Here is a 23,738-nt window from a genome sequence, read left to right as displayed (position 1 = left end):
GTCAGCTAGTCAGTAATAACATCCTGCTGCTGAGTGACCCAACAAAAAAAAGTTGTGTTAAAAAAAAACAACAACCTAAGGTTACAATATGATGTTTATACGACACTTTCTTTCTTTCAAAGTTTCACAATAAAAGCCTTGTTAGGAAGGGTTTCTGTGCACTGAGGTGCTCCAAGACTTTAAATTTGAAATGGATAAAGTAAGCTGTGACATTGAACTTAGAGCACATAACCACAAGGCTTAAAGGACTACCTCTAATGGAGCGCAACAGTGATGTTCTAGAAGCAGGGGTTTTGATTATGAGCCATGGTGTTGTAATGTAGACTTACCAAGAGCTACAACACTGTGAAACAACAGTATGTGTTCTTGTAGGAACCACAGGTCTGCATGAAACCCATCTTATTTGCAATGTCACAGAAAAGAACTACCCTACAAAACTGAAAACAGCGACATCTCTAATTGGTTGAGGTTGTTGTTTCCTGCAAATGCTTACTTACCAGCTTACTTTTTATGTTGCTAGTGCAGTTGAGTTTTTTTTTCTGTCTTATGTTTTATATACATTCATTTATATATATACATTATACATACATTCATTTTCTTTTTAAAATTCAATGTGCTATCTATTCCACTTCAATTATCGAGTGTATCTTTAAGCCATAAACTTTCTTGCTTGCAATTTCTCCTCTTGTGTCCATTTACCATCCCTGGGGCATCAATAAAAGAGTCGATTACTGGGTTCAGTGAGAAATATTAAACATATTAAAGAGAAAAATCCTCATGATAACACATGCAATGACTGTCATTAAAGAATTATGACTGGCATTTTTACACACCATGCACTACATGACTTTATTGGACTTTGAGCCCAAATGAAACAGGCTAGTCATCATACTTAAAGACTGAATGCAACTCAATCGTAAACATCTCTGGGCTTTTCTGTTGAATGACAAACAATAGCGTCTGTACTACATCTGAAACAGAAATAGGACATTTTAGTTCACTTTATTTTTGACAGTAGAAAGAGACGAGACATGTGCCCAAACACTATGAAATGAGTATCAGATGGTGTTTCTCAATACGGGCCTGTCAGGGCATGTAAAGGAGGACAGCAAGTCCAGGAGAAGCACATGGAAACCTTCAGTTCACATCATTAGTTCTGTCTGCCACCTTGTCAGGGTATTTATAGTCCTATTCATCCATCAACAGGTCAATGACACAGTCTGCCAATGGCATCCTTCTCTTTCAATCCCACAAGGTATTACTACTGCAGCTAGCTCGCACTGGGAGCAGCTGAGGGACTTTCCTGGAGCAAAGATCCATCTCCAGTTGGTGGTCTGGTTACTGTGGGACCTACTAGCTCCATGTTACTAATACTCGGTGTTATTGAAACGTTTCGAATTAGTATGGTGCCGTATAAAACCTTGCACTGACACATGTAAGGACACGAGGCTCATACTATAAATACATATACTGCTATCTATTTTAATGGGCACGTGTGGGCCTGTTTAGATGTCGTCTCTGATGATATTAACGTACACCACAATATAACTAATGCGCTATGTGTGTGGAGGCCTGTGCTGCTGGATATCTACCAAAGAAACTGGTAGTCTGGTGTTGTGCTCCCCTTGGTGCAGTGTACTAACACACATAGTGTGGCATATTCTCAGATGAAAGCATAGAGTGAGAGTGGGAGAAGAGCTGAGTGGCAGAGTGGAGGGGAGGCTCGGTGGGCTGAACGTTGTTTACCTGTCAGCTGGCATTGATTAATCTTGTGTTCGGTGAGATCGCTCAGCGACTCGAACACCTGCCGGCAGCTGTCGCAGCTGTGCAGCGCGGGCTCCTCGTCCTCCTCCTCTCCCTCCTCTCCTTCCTCTGGAGAGAGCAGCCTCTTCCTTAGATGCCCGGTCTCACCATCCTCCGCCGCCCTCTCGAGGGCGCACTCTGGATCTGCCGAGCCACAGGAAATGACAGCACCACATAGTCAGAGGGGTGACCCACACAGCGAGGTACTACGGCTTCCTCTGGGTGACAATAAAATGGATTTCTAGACTCTGGATTTAATAAAAACAATAATAAAAGCTGTAATAAAAATGCAGGTTCAATTTGGGCCTCTGTAACTCAACCACTCATGCCATAACAGAACTGTTGGGCAGGTGCGGGCGAGAGATATACAGGCGGAGAAGGCGGTACGACGCTCGCACACACAAATCCGACACACACATACAAACACACAAGCACGCACCCTCTGTTATTAGAAATGGTTTTACGTTGTGTTTGCCCTGCTTCACCCAAGCAAAACTTCAGTATATGAAACTAGACTGATGGGAATATGTGTAGTTAATAAATCCTGGATTGCAGTTTTGGCTGGACCAAAGAAATATGAAATTCTGCCAGCGAGTGCTGAATTGCATCAGTCAGCATCTATCAGAGGAGAAAGACCTTGCCATATTACTCAGACATTTAGACCAGAACTGTGGATGTATGTAGCATAGCGCAGGAAGACACACAAAAACTGAGATTGGTGTGTGTTGGGCTGTCGTCACGACACACTTCCCTAAATTATTCAGCTTTGCTCGCAGGCAGCTGCGGGTCGCGCACATCAATATTCTTCAATCCATCTGCAGTTTTGTCTCTCGTTGGCTTTGTGCTGCAGCAGTGCCAGGGGTGGGCAACTTACTACCCTGAATCAGGAGGAACCATCTTTCAAATTACCACTCTAATCTGAAGTTCTTCACGTGATACTAAAGCGTTCCGACAGCAAATCAAACCTCGCATCGCTCACTCGCAGCGTACCACGCATATCTTCATTCTGACACGTAGTTAAGCCAAAGCAGCTTGGAATAGTATCTTATTAATAGGCAGAATGGCCCGCAGCCCTGTCTCTCCTCACATTGCGACCTTTACACTTCACAATACTTCTAATTAAAACACCATACTTACAATCAAACAATCATGCCACCCTGGTTAGGCTTTTGCGGGGTGGAAGAAAAGCCTCTGCACTTCACTGGCAGCCATTTTAAGCCCCACTCCAATAAGTGTTCCTCGGCTTGTCTGGAAACTCCGGAGGGGAACGTTAGGAGTAAGCCTGTTTTTTTCACCCCGCACACAGTTAACAGAGCCTGAGGACAAGGAGTGTGTGGCACCAAAAGCGTGCAGGTGTGGCTGTACTGGTGCTGGGTGCGTGTGCACTGGGGCGGCCATTTTAGGTCCTCTTTCTGTTAGGGTGCTCTTAAACTGTGAAATTCCTTGAGGAAAGGCGGTCGAGAACTCATCAAGGCCACCCAGGGGTTTTTTCTTTCCCCCACTTGCGCCAAGTATTGATGTAACATCACACCCTCCATTGTCCTTCCCTCTTGGCGACTGAGGCTCTCGGAACATGCCCTCTAAAAATATCAGCACTGTGGTCCCCGGTGGGACCATGCAGAACAGAACAGAAGGTGTTTCAAGAAAATGAAAATCCCAACCCAATCCTCACAGATGCAGGCCTTTCTTGCTCTGGGGGGAAACACTTCTGACTGAGGCCAAAAGCCACACAATATAGAGTTATGATTCATCCGCACACAGAGGCACAGAATTCACAATATGCACAGAAATATGAACACTTCATGTGTGTGTGTTTTTTACAGGGTGCCTGTGGAGGAGGTTAAAACTTTCTTTTTTTCCCAAAGGCCTTCATGAATCATTAAATTCTCTAATATTACAGCATGGTCCTGTCAGGGAAAACAACTGATGGCTACATTTAAGCATTTTATGTCTAATCTGAAATAGAAATACATTCCTCTGAGCAGAGCGTGGATGAATTTCACTGGTATTCTCATATTATTTCATAGATCCACAATAACGACCAAATAAAATACATTTTTTTTATGATTACCGGGGAAAAGGATCAGCGTTATGCATTCGTAAGTTTGATTTCCAATCCCTTGCTTTCTCTTGTTTTAGGTAACAACTTTCTGCTCCAACTTTCAGCGAATCCGAGCTGGGTCACTGCACTCAGCTGAGGTGAGCGACCTGAGCTGTAGCGATGCGGCACTGGAAGTGTAAACTGTTACATGTTTGGGGGAAGGGGATGGGGGCGGTGGTTTGGAAAGTCGCTCTGGGGGCGTGGGGGTTTAGACACGGCAAGGTCACGTCCAACCGTGGGATTAAAGAGCCACATCAATACTGAGGTTCCTGTGCCTCTGGGCCTCATACAGTAATCCATCAGATCAGGACATTCTCTTCTACCAGCCTCTACTGGCTGGACAGCAGATCGATACCAGTATGCTCGGGATGGCTGTGGAATATTGGGCGAAGATGTGTAAGATATTGAGAATTTTTCATCAGGCCCAACGCCCTTGTTAATTTAAAACAAAGGTTCGAATTAACACCCTTGTTAATTTCCGATGAGCATCTTAACAGCGTCGGCGTGGAAGGTAAGGACAAGAGAGAGGCTACACTGACCGCTGATCCATACTCTGATAAGGGCGGCTCAAAGGGAGATGATCATAGCTGCGACTGAGAAATTATTCATAGGGGGGATATAATGAAGATCTAACAAAATGATTTCTAAGGATAAATTTCAAACCTTTATTGTACTAAAAGCACATTAATACTGTACTAATAAAATGTGGGGATCTGAATGGTGATTGACGTCTTTAGAGCCGTGTAATATCTGTCCGGGTCCAAATCCATCCATCACGCGCACACTTATGATCTCTTATGGTGCCTAGTGACATTTATCATGCCACAACTTTCATCTTGTGAGTTGAAGACTCTCCTGGACCCCCTACCCTTATATTATTGAATATTTTTTTGCTTTTAAATATTTATAACCTTTTAATTGATATTCTCTTCGCTGCTCCATTAGCCCCACCAGGGACCCGTGGTCCCTAGCAAGGAAGCGTAGCCTCATCCCCCACTGTCTGGCCCACACACTGTGACAGGTGCAGACACTGACCACAGGGAGAGAGGGAGGCATGAGCACAGAGGGATAGAAGAAAATATAATAATAAAAAACAATAATAATATAAAGTGAACTGTCTGGCCAAGCCTGTTAATAGAATTTTAATCTAAAAAGTTTAAGTCTCTGCGTGAACCTTAACACTGGAGATTTAATATCTAACCCTAAGCTAGAAAAATTCATAAAAACTTGGGCCTACAATAAAGAGAAGACAAAAAAGTAGTTGTGGATGCTAGGCACAAAATTTAACGGATGTCAGGGTTTTAATCTGAATTTGACTCAAATGCATCTGAGACATACTGAGCACAAAAAAGTGTGAAACCACTGAGGGCCATGTTCTTACTTGCCTGTAGATACAGGCTCCATCAGGGTTTAGCCTGACAGAGCCTCCTTTGTGCAGCGTAAGAACTTGGGTGTCAAAAACATCATTACCAGTGGACCCATCTCCTCATTTCCCCATGTTGTTACAAAGATCCTGATCTTACGATGCCCCCACTCCACCACCCCACGCCCCTCCCCTCTCTCCATGGCACCCCGTCCTACAACAACCCACCCCCAAGTTCGAATTAAGAATTTATTCCAACCAGCAAGCAGCTTCTCTCGACACGTGTCGGCAGGCCTGATCAAAGGTGGGCACGCTTCTTTATCAGAGTGAGGGAGGCTGTCAGAAATAGGAGGACATTAAGATTGAATAACCTTCACACGCTTGCCGGCACCTCATTATTTAAAAATCTGAAACTTTTCTTTTTTTTTTTTTTTTTGCCGAGAACCTACCATATATAGGTCACACTACATTCTAATGCCACATGTGCCTCCAAGTATATCCTCCTCTGTGAGGATGGGACTCGGGGCTCTCCGCTTAAACCGTCACATCCACTGATTCGCCATCATTAAAGAATATGATGCGGCGACAGGGCTGTGAGCTTGACACTTGCCAGATTGTTAATAATTGTCAAGAATTTACATGTGTGTGTGTCTAAGTCTAATTATTAATTATTAAGTCTAATTATTAGTCAGTCATTTGATCCATTTTAAATTTGAACACCGATTAGCAGAGGTGTTTGTCAAAAGCCATTTCTCTTAGAGCACTAAAGACGAGCTTAAAGTGGCGCACTGGCAGAAAGTGTTTGGCACCTTGTTATAAATTACAAATAAACATGTAGTATTTTTATGAAAATTTTATGATGCACGCTGAGATGAAGATAAGAGTAGCAAAGGAAGGGAGAAAAGGTGTCAAACAATTACAGGAGAGACAAGAACAAACAACGGAGACAACAGAGAGCAGCTCATGAAGCAAGCAGCACATATAATCACAGGTATACAGATGGCATCAACCGCCATTAAAATCTCTGCACCAAAAAAAGATATGAGCACACAAAGAAGAATGGAAATCAAAGAAGCTGAATGAGAAACAACATTTGAACACACCAAATGCTCTTTCTCTTGTTCAGCCGTCTCACTCGCGCTCTCACAGGCAGTGATAATATTGCACGGAGCGCCTTGCTATGCCATTAGTGCAGTAAAACATCAAAGGAAATGAATAATAGAGAATATGATTTTCTGAAGTGGTGTAGTGAAAGAGCCTTTTCCTCTTCCTGCTGTTGCGAGCCCTGCAGTACATTGATCTGTGGGCAGCCTCAACCTCAGCCAGAGCCAGAGTCTCAGACACCGCACCAACACGCAACACTACTCCACACTAGAGCACCTAGCCACCCAGACACCCCTTCAGATCTCTGAAACTCTTCTATTTGCCTCACTCCACTCCACTTTGACAGAGCTGACACAGTCTTCTAAAAAAAAAAAAAGAAACAAAGAAAGAAAAAAGCCTCAATCTGTAATAGCCAAGAGCAAAAAAAAAAAAAGAAAGAAAGAAAAAAGAAAGGGATGTATATATAAAAGAGAAGAAAAAGCACTGAGCATGTGGTTATAATTACACACAGGCAGCGCAGTGGTAAAGCCAAGCTGCAGATCTTAAGCCTGCTCCAGACTCTCTGGGTAAAAAAGCACACTGCCTCATTAAATCTCAGATATCACACTGTTCCTGCCCCTCTATACTATGCATAATACTGTCTATCTTTTAGAGGGCCTCTTTTGTTAGCATTTCTCCTTTGCCTTTGCTACATATCAAACATGAATAAGAAACAGGATGCAGGGTCTGCAGAATGCTTGCAGAGTCACAGAAGAGCGCAACTGGGGGTCTACTTATGAGGCAGATCCTGACACCATGTCTGGTGAAGCCCTTAGCTTGTCAGAAGTCTAATGGCTATTGTGGCCCTGTCCGTCAAAGCAGCAAACGCATGACAATCAGGTAAGCTCTTTCTGCTGCTTTTCAGTTAGATTTTATGAGGACTTGTTGGGGCATTATGTAGAATTACTGCATTTTAAAACTCAGACAGGTGACAGATAGGCAAAGCGAAAGCTCGCTGTATCTTAAAAGTTCATCGCTGCAAACAACTATTTCCTCATTGACCATTCGTCAAGCTGCATCCTGAGAGGAGGTTAAAAAATAAATCAGTCAAACGAAGTCAAATGAGGAAAGTGAGAAATTAATTTGTGCGCCCTCCTGATTTCTCCACAGGCAGACATCGATCATGTGGCGGCTGTCTCCCCTCGCTCTGGAGATAGAGGCGGTGCAGAGACGGGGAGAGGGGAGAGTCGTGTGTCTGAGGGGGTCGTTGTAATCAGGCACACTCATTAGCTCTGCTTTGGCTCTGGATGACAGGAGGTCTCCGAGGCAAGTCTGCCTCTTATGCCCAGTCCTTCATCCCTTGAGCCGGGGTTAGATGGGCAAAGGAGGCAGATTCTTTTCAAAGAACCACCCACCAATAGCCATCAATACAAATTAACACAGCAGAAGATGTATTGGCCCGGCTATTTAGTTTAGCCATACACAAATATGTGGCAAAAGGGTCTAATAGTAAGTCTGATGAAGAGGAAAAGCTCAGTCGGAAACAGATAGCAGAAAAGTGTATGTGCAAAAACTGCTTCTTTCTAAATCAGTGCAGGAACCTCACATCTACCTTAAGATACCAGCTAACAAACAAGACATCAGACAAAAACAGTTACTGAGTACTAGTGAGCAAGTGAGTTAAGCCAGGATTTACTGCAGTAATGCATACAGCTCCTGTATTTTACACAGAGGCACTCAGAACGCTATGGGTAAATGCTGGACTAATGTGGCAGCCTAGGAGTACCCAGGGTCCCCAGCCTGCTGGGCAAAACCATCCATATCGGGTTTAAAATAACCACGCCTGAGACTTAACCTTTACCAGAGACAAATGAAATGAAAATATACAGTGTGGTGCATCAGGAGCAGGCTTCATTCATAGGGGGCTTTCTGCTAGCCTGACCTGAATTACCGCTCTGTTCCTGGAGGGCCACTGTGAATGGCACGCGTGGAGACAGGACACATTCATCTGCGTAGCTCTATTCTACATCATACAGAGGGTTTGGAAACAAAGAGCGTAAAAAAAAAAAAAGAGGCAAGAACACACAGAAACACAAGGACAGCTATAGGCACACCTGCATGCGTGCACACAAACACGGAAAATGCACTAAAGCGCTTGAGTTATAAAAAACACATGCAACCATTCGGTTTACAGCAAGAAAACCTCAGAAACAGGAAGCACAGACTTTATTTCATTCTGATCCCAACAAAAAATTTTACAGACAGACGCACACACATAGGCGCACACACACAAACGCACACAGAGACACATGATCCACTTTCCAGCCGAAAATGATGAAATATGAAATGGAGCATTACCGCTTGGAATGGCAGTCTGCCCAGGACTGTGCTGGTCCTCTGTCACATTGTCTTCTACTGCCAGAAAAAGAGAAGGGGGAGAAACAGAGGGAAAGAAACAGTTAACAGCGAAAGCAAGTTAGACACATTGAGATTTCCTTCTTTTCTATTATTTACTATTGAGATTTTCTATATGGAAACTCCAGGAGATTTCAGCAGCTTTCCAAAGCTCAACCTGTGGTTTGGCAATCCGCACAAGCCTTTCATATGTATGAGGTTTGGCAACGAGGCAAACAGCCACCCACGTAAATAACATATTGGACTGAGTAATGACGTGATGAATTATGAACGTCTCCCATGAAACACACTCCCAACATCAACAGTGACCAAGTGAAAAATACCTTGATGACTATATTAGTAAGAAGGTTGCACGGTGCACTGGTTAGCTACGTTAGACTGGCATCATGAAAAGAGCACTGCAGCATAAATATGGATCTTCCTAAAGCTGTGATCCTGTGATCCAAAATGAAACCTACAGTAAAGTATACAAATGTAATAAGACGCCAACAGACACATAGAAAATAGATGCAGCCAAAGTGGCTGCAAAGTGTTTTTGCTCTTTAACAGGGTGGGTGACAAAATAGTGACGGCTTGATCGGCACTCGCATCTGCTCATTAGGTGCATGGCAGCTAAACCACTTTTGACTTTCTGACAACAGCACCGGCCTTGAAAAACACGACTTATGTTTAGTAAAAGGTAGGAACCTTTTACATTGGAGCCTTTTTGGAACCGGTGAGAGTTCCTCGTGGCATGTCAAGTACAAGAAATGAAATGGATTTTAACAGCGGGAAGAGAACAAAAGAGTCTCCCACCTGTTCCATGTAAAATGAGGGTCTCACTGAGGACTTCTTACGCCTCTGCGTTCCACCCCTGCAGTTGAAATGCATTCTCCATTATGTCTTTTCTTTCTAGCCTTTCATTTTCCTGGGCAAAGAGGAAGGGGGAGTCTGACAGGACCTCCCAGTAGGGGAGTGTGGCAGTGACTGCCAAAGCAGAAACTGGCGCACTTTTAAAATCGCACAAAATATCCTGTACTTTGCATAATTAAGCCAGGATCCTATGGTGGCAGAAGCCTTTTCCACAGGGGAGCACAAGTTAGTGTCAAGTGAGGTGTCAAACTTCAGTGAAAAATGAAGAGGAAAGTGTCGAGCTGTTTCTTATGAAGACAGCAAACGATGGAGCGACTATGGTTCGCTGTCATCCGGTGTCCAGCCAAAAGTGAATTTTCAAGGAACTCCAATATAGAAAAAAAGAATCTTTTATTCAAAATAAACTTGTAAAGAAACGACAATGTAAATTCAGTTACATATAGGGATGTTTTCCGAATATCTTGAATATTTCCCCGAGCAACAATTATAATTGATGTAGGAAGAAAATATGCAAAACAAATGGTCATGGGTCTAGCAATTAATTAGCTAAATCAATTAAAAGTGATGGAGCAGACATAGTTGGACACCGTGGAGGTATATATCCCTCAGAGCCTCCAAAGAGGACTGTTTCAGCCAACAGAGAAACCTTGTCCTCTTAAAGGAGGCCTTAGTGGCTGGCGCCCTGAGAGTTTAATGAGTTTCTCTAACACCGTTGAGCGCCTTGCATCTAGAATCATTTAAATGGGCTAGAGATAGGGGGTCCTAATAAATCCCCCATGGTTCTATCAGAGATTGGTGGTGGGAGCTGGAGTTTTTGTTTTGATTACCGTCCCTGTTGGTGAGATGAGGGAGTTCAGGCAGAAAATTCTATTTTACATTGCCATAAGAACTTAAACATTACAGCAGTTTGCGATGATTTGTCACCACGGTGAACTTATTAAAAGTTTTGCCATTTAAAGTAAACAACTTCCATCACCGTGCAAATTCTTTTCTCATTTGCACCTGTCTGCTAGATAATTAATAGCTAGCTAGGAGCAATCATAGAGGGTAAGCTGTCAAGTCAGGCCAAATTCCTGTGACGTTTCCTTCTAGCTGGACATTTGATGAACAGTCATAACAGTACATATATAAATAGGGTGGGCACTTTTAATTAATATACTCTGAAGCTCATGATTACCTCATAATGACTTCAGCTGACTGCAACTCAGTCCACACTGCTGTAACTGCATCACTGCTATCAGTTAATTAATGTTTGACAAGGTACAGTGTATCACTCAGTCAGTGACAAACTGTAATCATGCCGCAAGGTTTTGTTGATACAATACCAAACACACATGGGACCATTTCAGCACAGCTCCTTTGATTTTCAAAATGCAGAGCAGGAAAAACATAATCCCACAACAAGTGGCACAGCATTAAAGGCCGCTAATTAACACAATGGCCAAACACACACACAAAAAAAATGAATGTGGAGTAACTGTCATTATATCGTGAGTGACAATTCCCAAGACGGGACGCTTACTTTTTAGGAAATGAATTCATTTTCTATCGGAACAAAACGAGGAGCAAAAAATAAAAAAATAACACAAAACGAAACAAAACCCCCCCAAAACCCTCACAACTGAACAACTGAAAAAATACCCCACGCTAATTTACATGCGCACAAACCATGACACGCCATAACAGCAACAACTAATGGCTTAACAGAGATGAATAAGGCAGAGTCGCAGAAGCTTGGACTTTTTCAAATCCATCAAATGAATTCCTGCTGCTTTGGGAAGTGTGTATGTGCACAGATACATGTATTTAATGCCGTACATGTCTTGCGCTTTTATGCGAGCATTGCCACAAATTTGGTGTGTCTCTGTTTGTGTGTGAGGGTATCTCGCAGCACTTCTCAGACATTTAAAAAAAAAGCCCTGAGTGTGTTCCTGGATATGCGTGACTCATCTGCTTGGTTACAGCCAGCTTGGACGATAAAGTGCCGAACACAATGGCTGTGTAATCCGCCCTGACTGACCGGGAAGGAGACGCTCGCCACAGGGACTACAACTCAATTTAGCTCGGGTCACGAGGTCAACGCTCCTCAATTAGGGTTGGGGAGGGAGGGAGGAGAACACACACTGCACATGAATAACTTTCTTAATGAGCATTATTTGAACTGGTGATTGGTGTCATAAATAATTTGCAATAGAGGAGCATGTTAATCATGTTGCATAATATTTATATTCTATATTTTGCCTTGCATTGTAAGCAAAAGAAAAAAGAAAAAGAAAAGAAAGAGAGCGCGAGAGAACTCCACTAGCAGCACTATAAAAACGTCACAAATCAATAATCTCATTATGCAATTATTGCAACTTCAGCTTCCAAAAATATTAATGCTATTCATAAATGCAAACGAGACAAGAGGAGAGGGGGAAAAAAGACAAGAAAAAGAAAGAAAGAAACCCCAGAAACGTAGCATTTCATTTGCGGCAGTGGAGGAAATCCGTCATTGTCTCTGAATCAGAACTCTTTCTCCATGTGGCAGACAATCCATGACAACAAGAGAGACACATGCCATGGAATAAGAAGACATATCGGCCAGCTCCCGCGACGCCCAGTCCGACACACTGAGCTGCATGTCAAGAGCACTGACAGCCGTGCTAATGGGATTTTTCCATGCCTCCATCATAATTTCCTTAATGATAATACTATCCATATTTTTGTGTCACATTAGAAAAGTGTTAATGGGTGTTATGCCACAGATCATTAATTGTGAACAGACTGGAATACTGCAGCTTGCTGTAAACTAAGAATAACGCACCTTTTAGACATGAAAAGAGAAAAAAAGAGTGGACTGTAGCATGCGTCTGCGTTCCAGCTGATAAAATTAAGATTAGACATTCAGACCATTTAACGGTGAACATACTGCAAACAGGCTGCCTTAAAAAAAACCCCAAAAAAACAGGCAAGTTAGTTTTTGACTTGTTTCCGACTAAACTACAGAAGCTTTAACCACCCCTTCACACTTTTATTTATTTATTTTTTGTACATACACAGACCTATGCTTCAAAGTACTGAAGAGAATAGGAGTGGGAGTGGTTATGCGTGTCAAATGTTCAATTTTGTTTTCACTAAAAGGAAAAGCTTCAAATTTTATGGCCAATTTTTTTTGATTAAGCAAGTAAATATTTGTTTCAGTTTTTCCCGAAAGGTCTGGTTTCAATACCAGAAAAACGTCAATAAAAACTTTAAATCGAATTATTATGCACAAGCTTAGGAATTCAACCCCTCCCCCAAAACAGACAATTTAATCATTAATTTTATTTTTACAGGCCTATTACAGATTTTACAAATCCACCCAGTGCATGAGGGGTATATTTAAAGTGTAAAGTGATATTTCCTGTCAAGTATATTTAAAGCACGATAACCTCCTGGGATCACTTGTCTGGTGATGAATTTGAGTTTCTTAAAATCATCAAATATTTACGGTGTACATGGCACAGCCCTGATTTCATGGCGATCACCATACCTAATGGAAATGGTGCAGAAAATATATTTATATATGCAATTGACAGACCTGGAAACTTCCTCCTCGGCCAATGAACACATCAGTGCCAAGACCTGAGAGTGTAATTTGCGCTCCAAATGAAAATATCAACCGCGTCTCATGTTATTCAGGAAGTAGTGGAGGACAGGCAACGTGGCAGTCATCATGCAGGATTTGGAGTGAGATCCTCCTTCCTCGCTGCTCACCACTGACTGAGGCAATGTGCTGACCCAAAGCCTCTGCACATCAAAACAAAATTACAATGTGCCTACAGTTGAGAAATATAGAAGGCTCAGGATTGAGTAAATGTCAGTGGCTGGGGTGAAGTGTTTGCATATAAGCGAATGATGTATGGTCTCGTCCTGTGCCATTTATTCCCCCAAGCAATAACGTAGCCGGATCTGTCTCTCAGACTTAATTGAAACGGGACTTGTAATGTTGCCCTTTTCCTCCATGGGACCAAAAACATAACCTCTGACTCCCACAAGCAGCCAATACTGAGCAAGTGGGTGTGTGTTGGAGGTACACAAGGGAAAAAGGAGTGCCAACTGTCACAGCATTATTTTCTCATCTTCTCTGCATGCACCCCACGTCCATACTATCCATACCAGTCCCTCAAAACGCTGCACATGATGCTCGTTCTACCTTCCCACCACGTTCCATCGGCATCTCTGTTCATTCTCCCCTCTGCAGAACAATGCGTTCTTTCTGAGCAAAGGGGAAAAAATTGGAACGTTCACATTGACCACTGCCTCAAGACAACCTATAAAAGTGAAATCTGAACTCGGAGATCCCGGTCTGCTCGCGAAAAGACACAGGAATAGGAGACACGGGCTCACACATGTATGAATGTGAGCGACACAAATTAGGAGATGCCACAAAACAAGAAACTACAAATAAAATGACCAATCATGTCTTCCTTGAACAATAGAGAAGAATAAAGTGTCAAATGTCAATTAAAAAAAAAAGACAAACAAAGTTATTGTGGACATCTGTATAAGTTTATCTCTGTCCCTGAGGAAATAGATGGACAAAGAACAATAAATAACATCTGCCTGGCCTTCCTTGGGTCCGATCCAAAACAAGGGAATATCTATGACGTATCTGCATTTCTGCTCCGGTTGAGCAGCCGGAATGAAGACATAAAAGTCACGATGTTCCGTGCTCCACATTTTCCCAATTTAAATTTTAGTGACAATAACAAAACAAACAATGTCATCACTCTGACTTCATTTGCATACTGATTTGCTCACTCTGCATCCCTCTCTGCCGCACACTTAGATGTACACAAATCTTAACAGATGTTCTTCTGAATGCACACACACAGTCTCTCTCTCTCTCTCTCTCACACACACACACACACACTTGTAGCATGTAGGCATGCTGGCAGGAGACGATTATATGTGATATGTCTTTTGAGAATAGCAAATGTCACACCAACTAAACAAGAAAAAAAAATAATGCCAATGCCAATCTGCTCTGAGAAAATATGAAATCTATGTATGGAGCTGTTTACCGCGAATAGAGCAGTGCAGGTCTGGAAACAGAATGTGACAATTTTAAGATGTGCATGCACTCACATTTCCACTCTCTCCTGGGTATTGATTTAAAATGGTGGCTGCATGAATGTACCACAGACCATGTAATCTTCCTTTGAGATGAAGACTTCCGAGAACGAAAAGGGGGGGAGAGAGAAAGGGGTCCACAGACCACAAGCTGGGAATGTGAAATTGTGGACAATTATTTGCTGAGCAAAATACAATGCCTGCCAGATGAACTGGAGCTCAACCTCCAAAAACCTACAGCTCCCCCCACTAAAATGCTACAGAGAAAAGTAATGTGTGAATATGTGTGTATGTGTGTGTGTATGTTGCTCTCCCTTTCTGTCTCTATTTCCCTCTCCCTCCCCCTTTCTGAAACTCTCACAGACATGTACACTCTGTGGCAAATGGTAGATCAGATTACCACCAAACCAACTGTTTAAAGAAGAAAAAGGGAAAAAGTGACCAAAAAGGGGAGTAAGAAAAAAAACCCCAAATAACATCATAGACGTTACCGATGAAATTCAGCTGTTTTCAAGCTTTAAGCAACCTGACTGATAAATCCAGAACTTTTTCTTTTTCTTAATGAAATGTCTCATTAGTATTAAACGTTGGGTAGTATTTGCACCTCACCACACACTTGCGAGCACGCACATCACAGCCCCCCCTCCCCAACGTATAAAATGTTTCCTCTTTGAGTTTTCAGACGGGGTGAGTCACGTGACTGTGCACCCCATTCCATCAGACGGCTCAAGTTCCGACCAGGAGCGTCTTTAACGCATCCAGATGTTCGCCAGCGTCGCGCTGCACTGTTGCTCTTTAAACGTATCCCTGCCCCTTCTTTAACTCTCATCAGTATACAGTGAGAACCGAAAGCCGAGCATGTTTTTAATTTTTTATTATTATTAATATTATTAGTATTATTATTTATCCCCCTCCGATGCCAAGTACGTAAACAGTCGATTTCATGCGCAACACAAATAGGAAGGAACACTTCGAAATGCGTAAAAAAGAAAGGAAGAAAGAAAGAAAGGGGTGGGGGGAGAGACAGTTACATTTCACGAGCATTCAGTTCATGCTCGTCCACATTTTGTGTCATGTCCTTAAAAAGCAAAATGTTTTGAGAGCCACCAAACAGGCTTATCACTTACCTTTCAGTGATCTTGGTTTAGCTTGCTTGCGGCGCGACATCCTATAGAAAACGCTGAAGTTGCTCAGTTTCTGCCTGACAATTTGTGTAGGACGGGATAGTCTAAAGGTATAGTCTCTCTAAAATTGACTGACCAAAACCGCGGCTGCCTTTTTACCATTACATAAAGATGCAACTTAGCCCCGGCCGCGCCGTCTGTACACGAGTTTGCTGTTATTTTGTGATGAGTAGGTGGATGTTATAAAATCCAATTAGCCCGATCGCTATAGGCGACTTTATTTAGTTGAGCTAGGTATCGGGAAAAGTGTGAGAATATAGTAATCCCGTCATGCGCGTCCATTCTCCGGGAAAACACACACGCGTGTAGGCATGATGTTCGTTTAGAAACAAAAGCGCAATATTTGCTTTTCGCTTCTCATCTCAAATGCATCCGCGTGAGAAAGACATCAGCAAAACGCCTCCCGTGAGTGTGCAAAAATGCAACAAAACCCAAAAAAAAAAGAGGAAAAAAAAATGACAATAACACTTTTCACTTCATATCCACCTAACAGCATCAAAACTATTGCAGACTCTTCCTTTTCTCACTCCAGTCAGCTAATCATGAATTAGGTTCGGAATCTGATCTAAGTCTACGTCTAAATTGCTCTTAAAAAGAGGATGAAGAAGCAGAGAGAAGATGGAAGCTCCCTCCTCATCACAAACCTGCAAGGTCTTGGACTGCGCTGTCGCTCCGGTAGTCCACATAATAATGGAAAATGGAAGCAAGGCCCCCAAAGCCATCAGGATGGCTCCAGAGGGGGCCCCTACCCCGCAGGGACTCGCTCTGTACGTAATCACTGAGGAAATCATTGTCAGCCTGCCTGCACTCACACACAGACAGAGAGGCATGATTAAAATCCTAGGGATCATGGCAAGATGCGGATTGCTGGATCTGCTTGTCCCCGGATCCGGAGTCGAACTCTAAACCCAAAGTCGGCTTGCTCACCCTGGCGTCTCCTCTGCCTCAGCTCGCCGTCGGCCACTCTCCGTCTACGGCAGACGGACTGGTCCCCCTTCTGGTAGAAATGGTTAAGCAGAAAGACATTTTCTCTTTTGCTGTTGACATATATGACATGTAACGGCACGCGTGGAATTGGGATATCGAGTGTACTTTAAGATTGAGGGATTTTTAACGTACTACGGACTAGAACTATTACAGCCTATCCCCTAATCATTTCAGTGTTATTCATGAGAAATACATTGTTTTCTTCCATTTCAAATAAGAGGCTACATAGAATGAAAACAACCCACTATAATATTAATATTCCGTGATTTCTCTTGTTTTATCATTTCTTTAATCATCACTTTAGTGTGTCTTAATTTAATGATGTTTGAAATGGCTTTTTTCCTTTCTTTCTTTCTTTTTTCCTTTCCCTTCTTATCAAGATGTTCACAGCGGTGCACTGGAATACACCCTCACCTGCATGTGGAGGTCCATGCCCCAAACCTACCCCTGCTACGTGAAAATGAGATCCAGAGAGGAGCCCTGCAGTGGGCTTCTCACTCTGCACTCTTCCCCTCTGCAGGCTGGAGGCTGCCTCTGCCAGGGGCCCCATCTAAAAATCACAGTCACGCAACTGCTTTCCACCACTTTCAGTGCATTCTTATTTGGACTGATCCACAGAGCCAAATATAAGAGGAAACCAAAGGTTTGTTTTTTTTTTCAACTGCAATCCTAAAGGGAAGGAGAGAAACAGTCAGTCTGGATATATATACTCCTGAATACGGGCTGGTGTAGAAGAAGAAAATTAACAGCAACCTTTGATAGCCTTTAGTGTGGCCAAATGTAATGTTGTTAAAGAAAATTCACTATAAAGTCAGCTATAACTATAAAAGTTAATGATGTGGTTGTATAATAATGCTGCTCTTATTCTATAGGGCATACCCAGTTTCTCGTTGGAGTTCATAATGAGGCAATACTGTTACAGGCATTTAAGGTAATCATCTAGTGAGAAGTAATGCACAAGTAATAGAAAATTTAGACCTATAAGGGAGAAGACGTAGCTATTAACTGACAGCCATTATTATGCTCGTGTTTTAAAGAGGCCTTGTTGTTTTCCTTCGTTTCTCCCCAATCAGTAGTAAATGCAAGGCTAAAATATTCTAAGATATGGCTTTCGATGTATATGTGATGTCAAAGCTTTCCCCGGTTTGTAATCGCAGTCCACACCTTTTGCTTTTGGAATAATCTCCCCACCCACATGGTGCCATAAAATGCTCGAAGAAGATCAATAAAAGGTAGTATGACACAGATTGACACGAGGTGCTTTGGTAAATTCAAAGCCCTCACAAACTACAGTAAAGTTGGTAAACACACTCATATAAAACATCTATTTGTAGGTGCTTGGAATCTGTCAGGAGGTCTCAGCTGCCTTAAAACTTCAATCTTAACAATGCTCCAAAGTTCCCCCCTCGGTGTCTCAGCGCTCTGTCAGGCGGCTCTCCCAAAGTTTTACCACCTTGCCTCCCCCCCCCCCCCCCCCCCCCCCACCACATACACACCTCCTCTCACAAACACAAACAAACAGTGCTCTTCAGTCCTCGAGGGCTCTTTGCTACTTTCATTAGTGACAAAGCAAGGCTTGACTCAGAGCTTGCACTGTTAAGTCTCTAAGTTACAGTACACTTTTCCTCAGAAGTTGTTTTTTTTCTTCAAGTAGAAGAAACCTCATGTGAGGAATGTTGCTCAAGAAGCTCCAAAAAAAAAAAAAAAAAACGTGTCTGACATGGCTTCCCTCTTAGGGATACCCTTATAAATAAGGAAAGGAGAACCATGTGGAAATTTTGGGAGCAAATAGGCACAATGAAGATCGTCACAAATGTTTTTTTTTGTTTTTGTTTTTTGTTTCAAGTCTCATCTCTGAGGAGAATGGAAAGGGGAATCAAACAAAGTTATACAGAAAAGATGACATGTTTGCAATGAAAACAACGCAAGCCAGGAAATTTCTATTCAGCGCATAAGGTCATGCATGTACCTGCACGTGCCTTCAATATTCAACTATTTTCTTTTGTTTTATAGGCCTGCATTGTAGCTTCACATGAAGCCATTTGCATAAACATCAATCCCCAATATTGTGTTGTGCTTCCAAAAGTCATTATGTGGACTAGAAGTCTTTGAAATGCTATCGAATGCACAAAAGCACAGTCTTTTTTTCCATTTTTATTTTTTTTGCCACGGTATTTGTAGTAAAACTGAGCAGTTGTGCAGAGATTTTTTTCCCCCCCATCTCCCGTAGATTTTAGCTAGACATCGAGGCACCACAGCGAGCGAGCGTGTGCTGCTGCATCACAGATTTCACTCTGCCTCTCAGCAGGGTGAAATGTTCCCCAGTGGAATTCATGGTCCTCGGGTGGTGGGATTCTTCAGCAGTTCCTTTTGACCTGTGGCCTCTTCAACCTCTGTCCATTTGGCTCTAACAGTACACTGTCAAAAAAGGGAGGAAAAAAAAGTAGTAACTGAAGTTTAAAACTCAGAGAAAGTTTTAATCCCAATGAAGTGTCTCCCGTAGAAGTAATAATCACTGAAGGCTATTTAGTAGAATATTCTCACAAATGGTGAAAAACGGCGGCTTAAAAGCATAGTCGGTCAATTACGCTCGTTAGAAGAGGGCAGATACACAGACGTACATGTACACCAACCACGCACAATCACACACTCACACACACACACTTGACTTGCCTCATTAAAACCCGTCCAGCTACTAGAACTCAGAGATGTGAATGTTTCCCTTGAGGAGTGGGGCACGTTCATTTTGAGAAAGGCAGAAGACTCGACTTTTTTCTCACTTGCTTATAATTACAGAGATTGCTGGAATGCATGACCCTGAGAATAAGGCTGAGTCCTGAGAGAGCCCACCAGAAGCATCACCATCTTCAAGTCCTGCTCTCCATTGTGTGTCTCCCTTGTTGGATGCCACCCACACCAGGCATGAGTGAGGTCGAGGCAGTGCCCCCAACACCAGAGGAGCTCCTCCCCAGGGACTTTACACTCTGCTCCAACAAGCCAAACTCCTGAGGCTGAAAAAAAAGTGAAGATAGCGAGTGACTGAAAACATTGCCCTCTCCAAGCAATGAGGCATTTTTTTTTCTCACAGTAAACTGATTAAAAAAAAAGAACAAAAACTACATGGAGAGCTAACAATCACAAGGCTTCAGAGTTGGCAAGCAAGGCGTGAGTGCTGCTTTCCAACTTTACTGTTATCCAAATTGTCAAGCAATTAAACTCTGGAGCAAAAAAACAAAAACAAAAACATCATATGCATGCAGTTCACATAAACATTGTGTCCCCCACTACCAAAATAAATAAATAAATAAATAGTGCATTTCAATAACTCTGTGGAAACGACATTATTGTTTCATAATTTGAGAAACTGTGTATTATATTGAAAAAAATATATACAAAGAAACGGTGACAGCCGCACTGTGTCAACCTCCTTGAAAACTGAAGGATGTCAACGGAATAGAGGAAATGTGGAGTGAGTGGACGTCGTCAACGGTGACCTTCCAGCTGGATATCCACAACTTCCATCTTCGTAAGCCAAGGAGCCCCATGGTGCAAATCCCAAACCAGGTCATTAGCACAGTGGTGTCACCAGACAGCAGATCATGGGCCAGAGAGGGAGTGAGAGAGGGACTCCTGGCACTGTAGTGGCTGCTGTGCAGTTTGACATTCAGGGCTGGCTGATCTATGGGGCTGGGGAGACAGTGCCCTTGCTCTGGGTCTTCATGAGGAGAAGGTCCTGGCAGTTTCCCCCCTTACTTACTCCATCATAAAACCGAGGGTCACGAGATGTTAGATTCGCATATATCTCTCACTTGGAACGCTGCGACCTGAATTGTAGGGTCTTAGCATGGTTTGATAACTAAATTATCACCCGTGGCGCTGGATCAGGCAATGAAAGGTGGTTAATACCATCAGCTAGCTAATTGCTAGCATGAAAAATTAGCAGACAAACTAAAGCTCTAGCATTCACCAGCTGGCTGCATTGATGTCCAGAATATACACCGGCTAAAATTACTTTTCTAACAATAACCTCCACAGTGATGCGTTACTGGCCTAAAGAATATTATTTGACCACAATGGGATGGTTTCATAGTGTGATCAAAAATTATTTTAGAGGTTTTATGTCCTTCTCAAATGGTTTTGACCTCAGCAGCCCATCTCTCACAAATGGTGACCACTGTGACCATGCCAAGAAAGAGGATCCCCAGGGACGTTACCATGAGCCAAGGTGAACATAAAAATCTCCCGGTGAAAGATGGACACTTTCCACTTGGCACCACCACATGAGACGGAAGGAAAAGACAGCATACTTTCATGCTTTCAACACTTTTTTTTAAAAGAGAAATGAGAGTAATTCTTTTTCTTGCTCATTACCACTCTCTCATTAGGAGATCTTCACTTTAAGGTGAGATCAAGCATGCTCACCTCTCTATATGGTGCTAGTTAACTAGGCTGCCACACATAGCTGTGCTAGCCCCTTCTCATACAGAACATTTTACACAGTCAGACAGACACCTGGAGGGGTACCGGTGTCTGGTTATTTGGTTCACTGGATTTCACACTGAATTAACAAGTTAATGAAGCATATAAAATTAGAAATAAATGTATATCATGTATTACTCAGTGTGTCCGCTGCCTCTATACTGCTTATAGTTTTTATAACCTGGTGAAGAAACACAAACATGCACAGTTCGAAAGTTGTTGTTTTTTTGTTTTCCTGAAATGTCACACACTTGCAAATTGAGTGACTAAACAACGAATTAAAGGTTTTTTGATTATCCTGCAGCCTTATGAGTTATAGTGTAAATTAGAAGTAGTGATCTTCTCATCAGAATGTCCCATTTACTTCAGGATTTTCCCTGGAAAATAGGCAGTTGTTGTGTAGAGTGACTGGTGTGTTGGAGTTTTGTGAAGGCATGCAGATAAAGAAGGCTCTGAAGGATTAGAAGAAGCCTCACTTCCAGGCCATGAACGCATTATTCATCCCACCTCCTCCTCCTCTTCCTCCTCACCCTTCTCACCTTCACCACTCCCACCCACCCACCACCTTTTCATGTCCCCTGATGATTCCTTGGCTTCTCTGACAGTTGCAGCCACCTCTCTCTGGACTATGGTTGCAGGAGCTGGGAGTTGGTACAGTGTTAATTAAAAGAAAAGGTTAACACACTTGGGGTTAGCAGAAGGTGCATTCAGCAGGAGGCTCCCTTGGTAGAGCAGCTGCTCGCTGTTTCCTCCCACAGAGACCCCAAGGAAGGGAGTTGGCAACCTGGGACAGAGGCCAGGTGAGTGGGGGACACCAGAATGAAGAAGTGACTGTGGCATAAAGGATGGATTTGACCCTCAAACTAAAGATCAGCCAGTAGGTGTACTGAGTGGTTCCGCTCACCTGTCCAGCGCCTCCCTGCCTGGGCTTTGGCTTTGAGCTGATTAGTGTGTCCCAGAGAAGGTCTCACCTCCCTAAACACCTCCCACACACACACACACACACACACACACACACACACACACACAAAAACCTTCGTTAGACAGTGGGATGTGTGCCAGGCCCATTTAGAGGAGAATGTCAGAGAGGTAAGGAGAAACAGATAAAAAAAAAAGGCAAAATGAAGGGAGACAGAGAGGAACAGAAATGGCCTTTGGTGGACACCAAAGCGTGGGTCAGAGTTTTCTGTGAACCTGAACGTGCAGAAACGTTGAATCGCTGAGATTAGAACGTTGCCATGCCGTACAGCTGTTGTCACTGACTGCACAATATGTGATGTACTGTCTGTGGGAGATCATTAAATAATGATAAATTATCACTTGATATCGCTCAACTTTGCCGCGTTATTTTCCAAAAACTCCAACGTTCACAGGGGAAAACTGTTGACCTAGTTTAGAAGAGTTAGGTGTTTTGCATCAACTGGGAATAAATGATAAATGGATTCCCATTTAGCAGCAATATTTTAAAGATTAATTCATTAAATTACATTAAGAACTCTGCATCTGTTTAATATTCCAGTAATAAGATTTTTTTTATTTTACAGACATTTTATGTTTGGATTTTGGTTCTTAATTTTCACAGTGAACACAACAACGCACTAAGTCATTTTAAATCTTAACGCAAACGGCTCCCATCATTCACCATCTTAGGTCAATACATTGTGACAATCAAACATAGCTCGCTGATTGCCACTTTAATTAATTCCAATAAATACTCATGAGCTTTTAAGACAAACAAGAGGGAGTGAAACAGTTTTTCCTTCCTTTCCCCCCCAAACAAGCAGAGATAATTAAACATCTATCCTCAGAGAAGAAGTGTTCCCACTGGAAGGTTGTTTGGTTTAAGGATTTGCTCAGTGGTTTGACTCACTAGGGACTCTCCATTTGAGTCTCAAGGTTTTATATCTCTAACAAGGCTTTAATTGCCAAGGTAACAGACCACCTGATTAAGCCTGACAATAAGTCTGCTTTATCTGCGAGGTAGGAGTGAGCAGAATAGACTGCAGGGATGAGGAGGAATATTCAAATTTAGCTATCAGAGAGTCATGAATTCACTGTTAATAAGGTTGTGGCCAACAAGCAAAAAAAAAACCAAAAAACATATGGTCGTGCACTTGCCTAAAACATTCTATTTACTGCACATCAACTTTAGAAATGCACACTTCTTGCAGGAAAGATCCTAATTCTACTGAGAGTGTGGAGGAGGCGGCACTCAAAGCCTCAGGTCCCATGCCATGTGCCCTCCTTATTGTAACGAGTGCATTTCTCTCCTCAAACTCTGACTGGTGAGTGTGTCAGGGAGGAGGGGTATTCTTCAGAGGAGACAGGGAGCGTATGGTGGTGAGAAACTCTGTGTTAAAGTCCCATCTCTCCT

At 42.7% G+C, this 23,738-nt stretch overlaps 1 protein-coding gene and 1 long non-coding RNA gene across 4 annotated transcripts in view; one reads left to right on the top strand and one right to left on the bottom strand.

Annotated features, from left to right (window-relative positions):
- The window catches only part of LOC113011239 (zinc finger protein 521), an 88,908-nt gene extending 72,005 nt beyond the window's left edge, over positions 1 to 16,903 (bottom strand). Inside the window, exons 1-3 of one of the 3 annotated variants that reach the window (XM_026150684.2) lie at positions 15,842 to 16,903; positions 8,709 to 8,765; positions 1,747 to 1,947 (exon numbers count right to left, since the gene is read on the bottom strand). In XM_026150684.2, the coding sequence (XP_026006469.1) occupies positions 1,747 to 1,947; positions 8,709 to 8,765; positions 15,842 to 15,881 (298 nt within the window). In that variant the 5' untranslated portion in view covers positions 15,882 to 16,903. The remainder of the gene's footprint in view (positions 1 to 1,746; positions 1,948 to 8,708; positions 8,766 to 15,841) is intronic. The other 2 variants (XM_080292919.1, XM_026150685.2) reach the window with 2 other exon arrangements.
- A 16-nt stretch (positions 16,904 to 16,919) lies between these two features.
- Positions 16,920 to 20,211, top strand: LOC145421924 (uncharacterized). The gene is made up of 2 exons (XR_013903301.1): positions 16,920 to 17,528; positions 19,682 to 20,211. It is a non-coding gene; the product is annotated as an uncharacterized LOC145421924 (long non-coding RNA).
- Positions 20,212 to 23,738: the final 3,527 nt, after the last annotated feature.

The sequence above is a fragment of the Astatotilapia calliptera genome, chromosome 18 (genome assembly GCF_964374335.1).
Source record: "Astatotilapia calliptera chromosome 18, fAstCal68.1, whole genome shotgun sequence".
In the NCBI taxonomy this organism is placed as follows: Eukaryota; Metazoa; Chordata; class Actinopteri; order Cichliformes; family Cichlidae; genus Astatotilapia; species Astatotilapia calliptera.
This window is presented reverse-complemented; position numbering and strand designations above follow the sequence as displayed.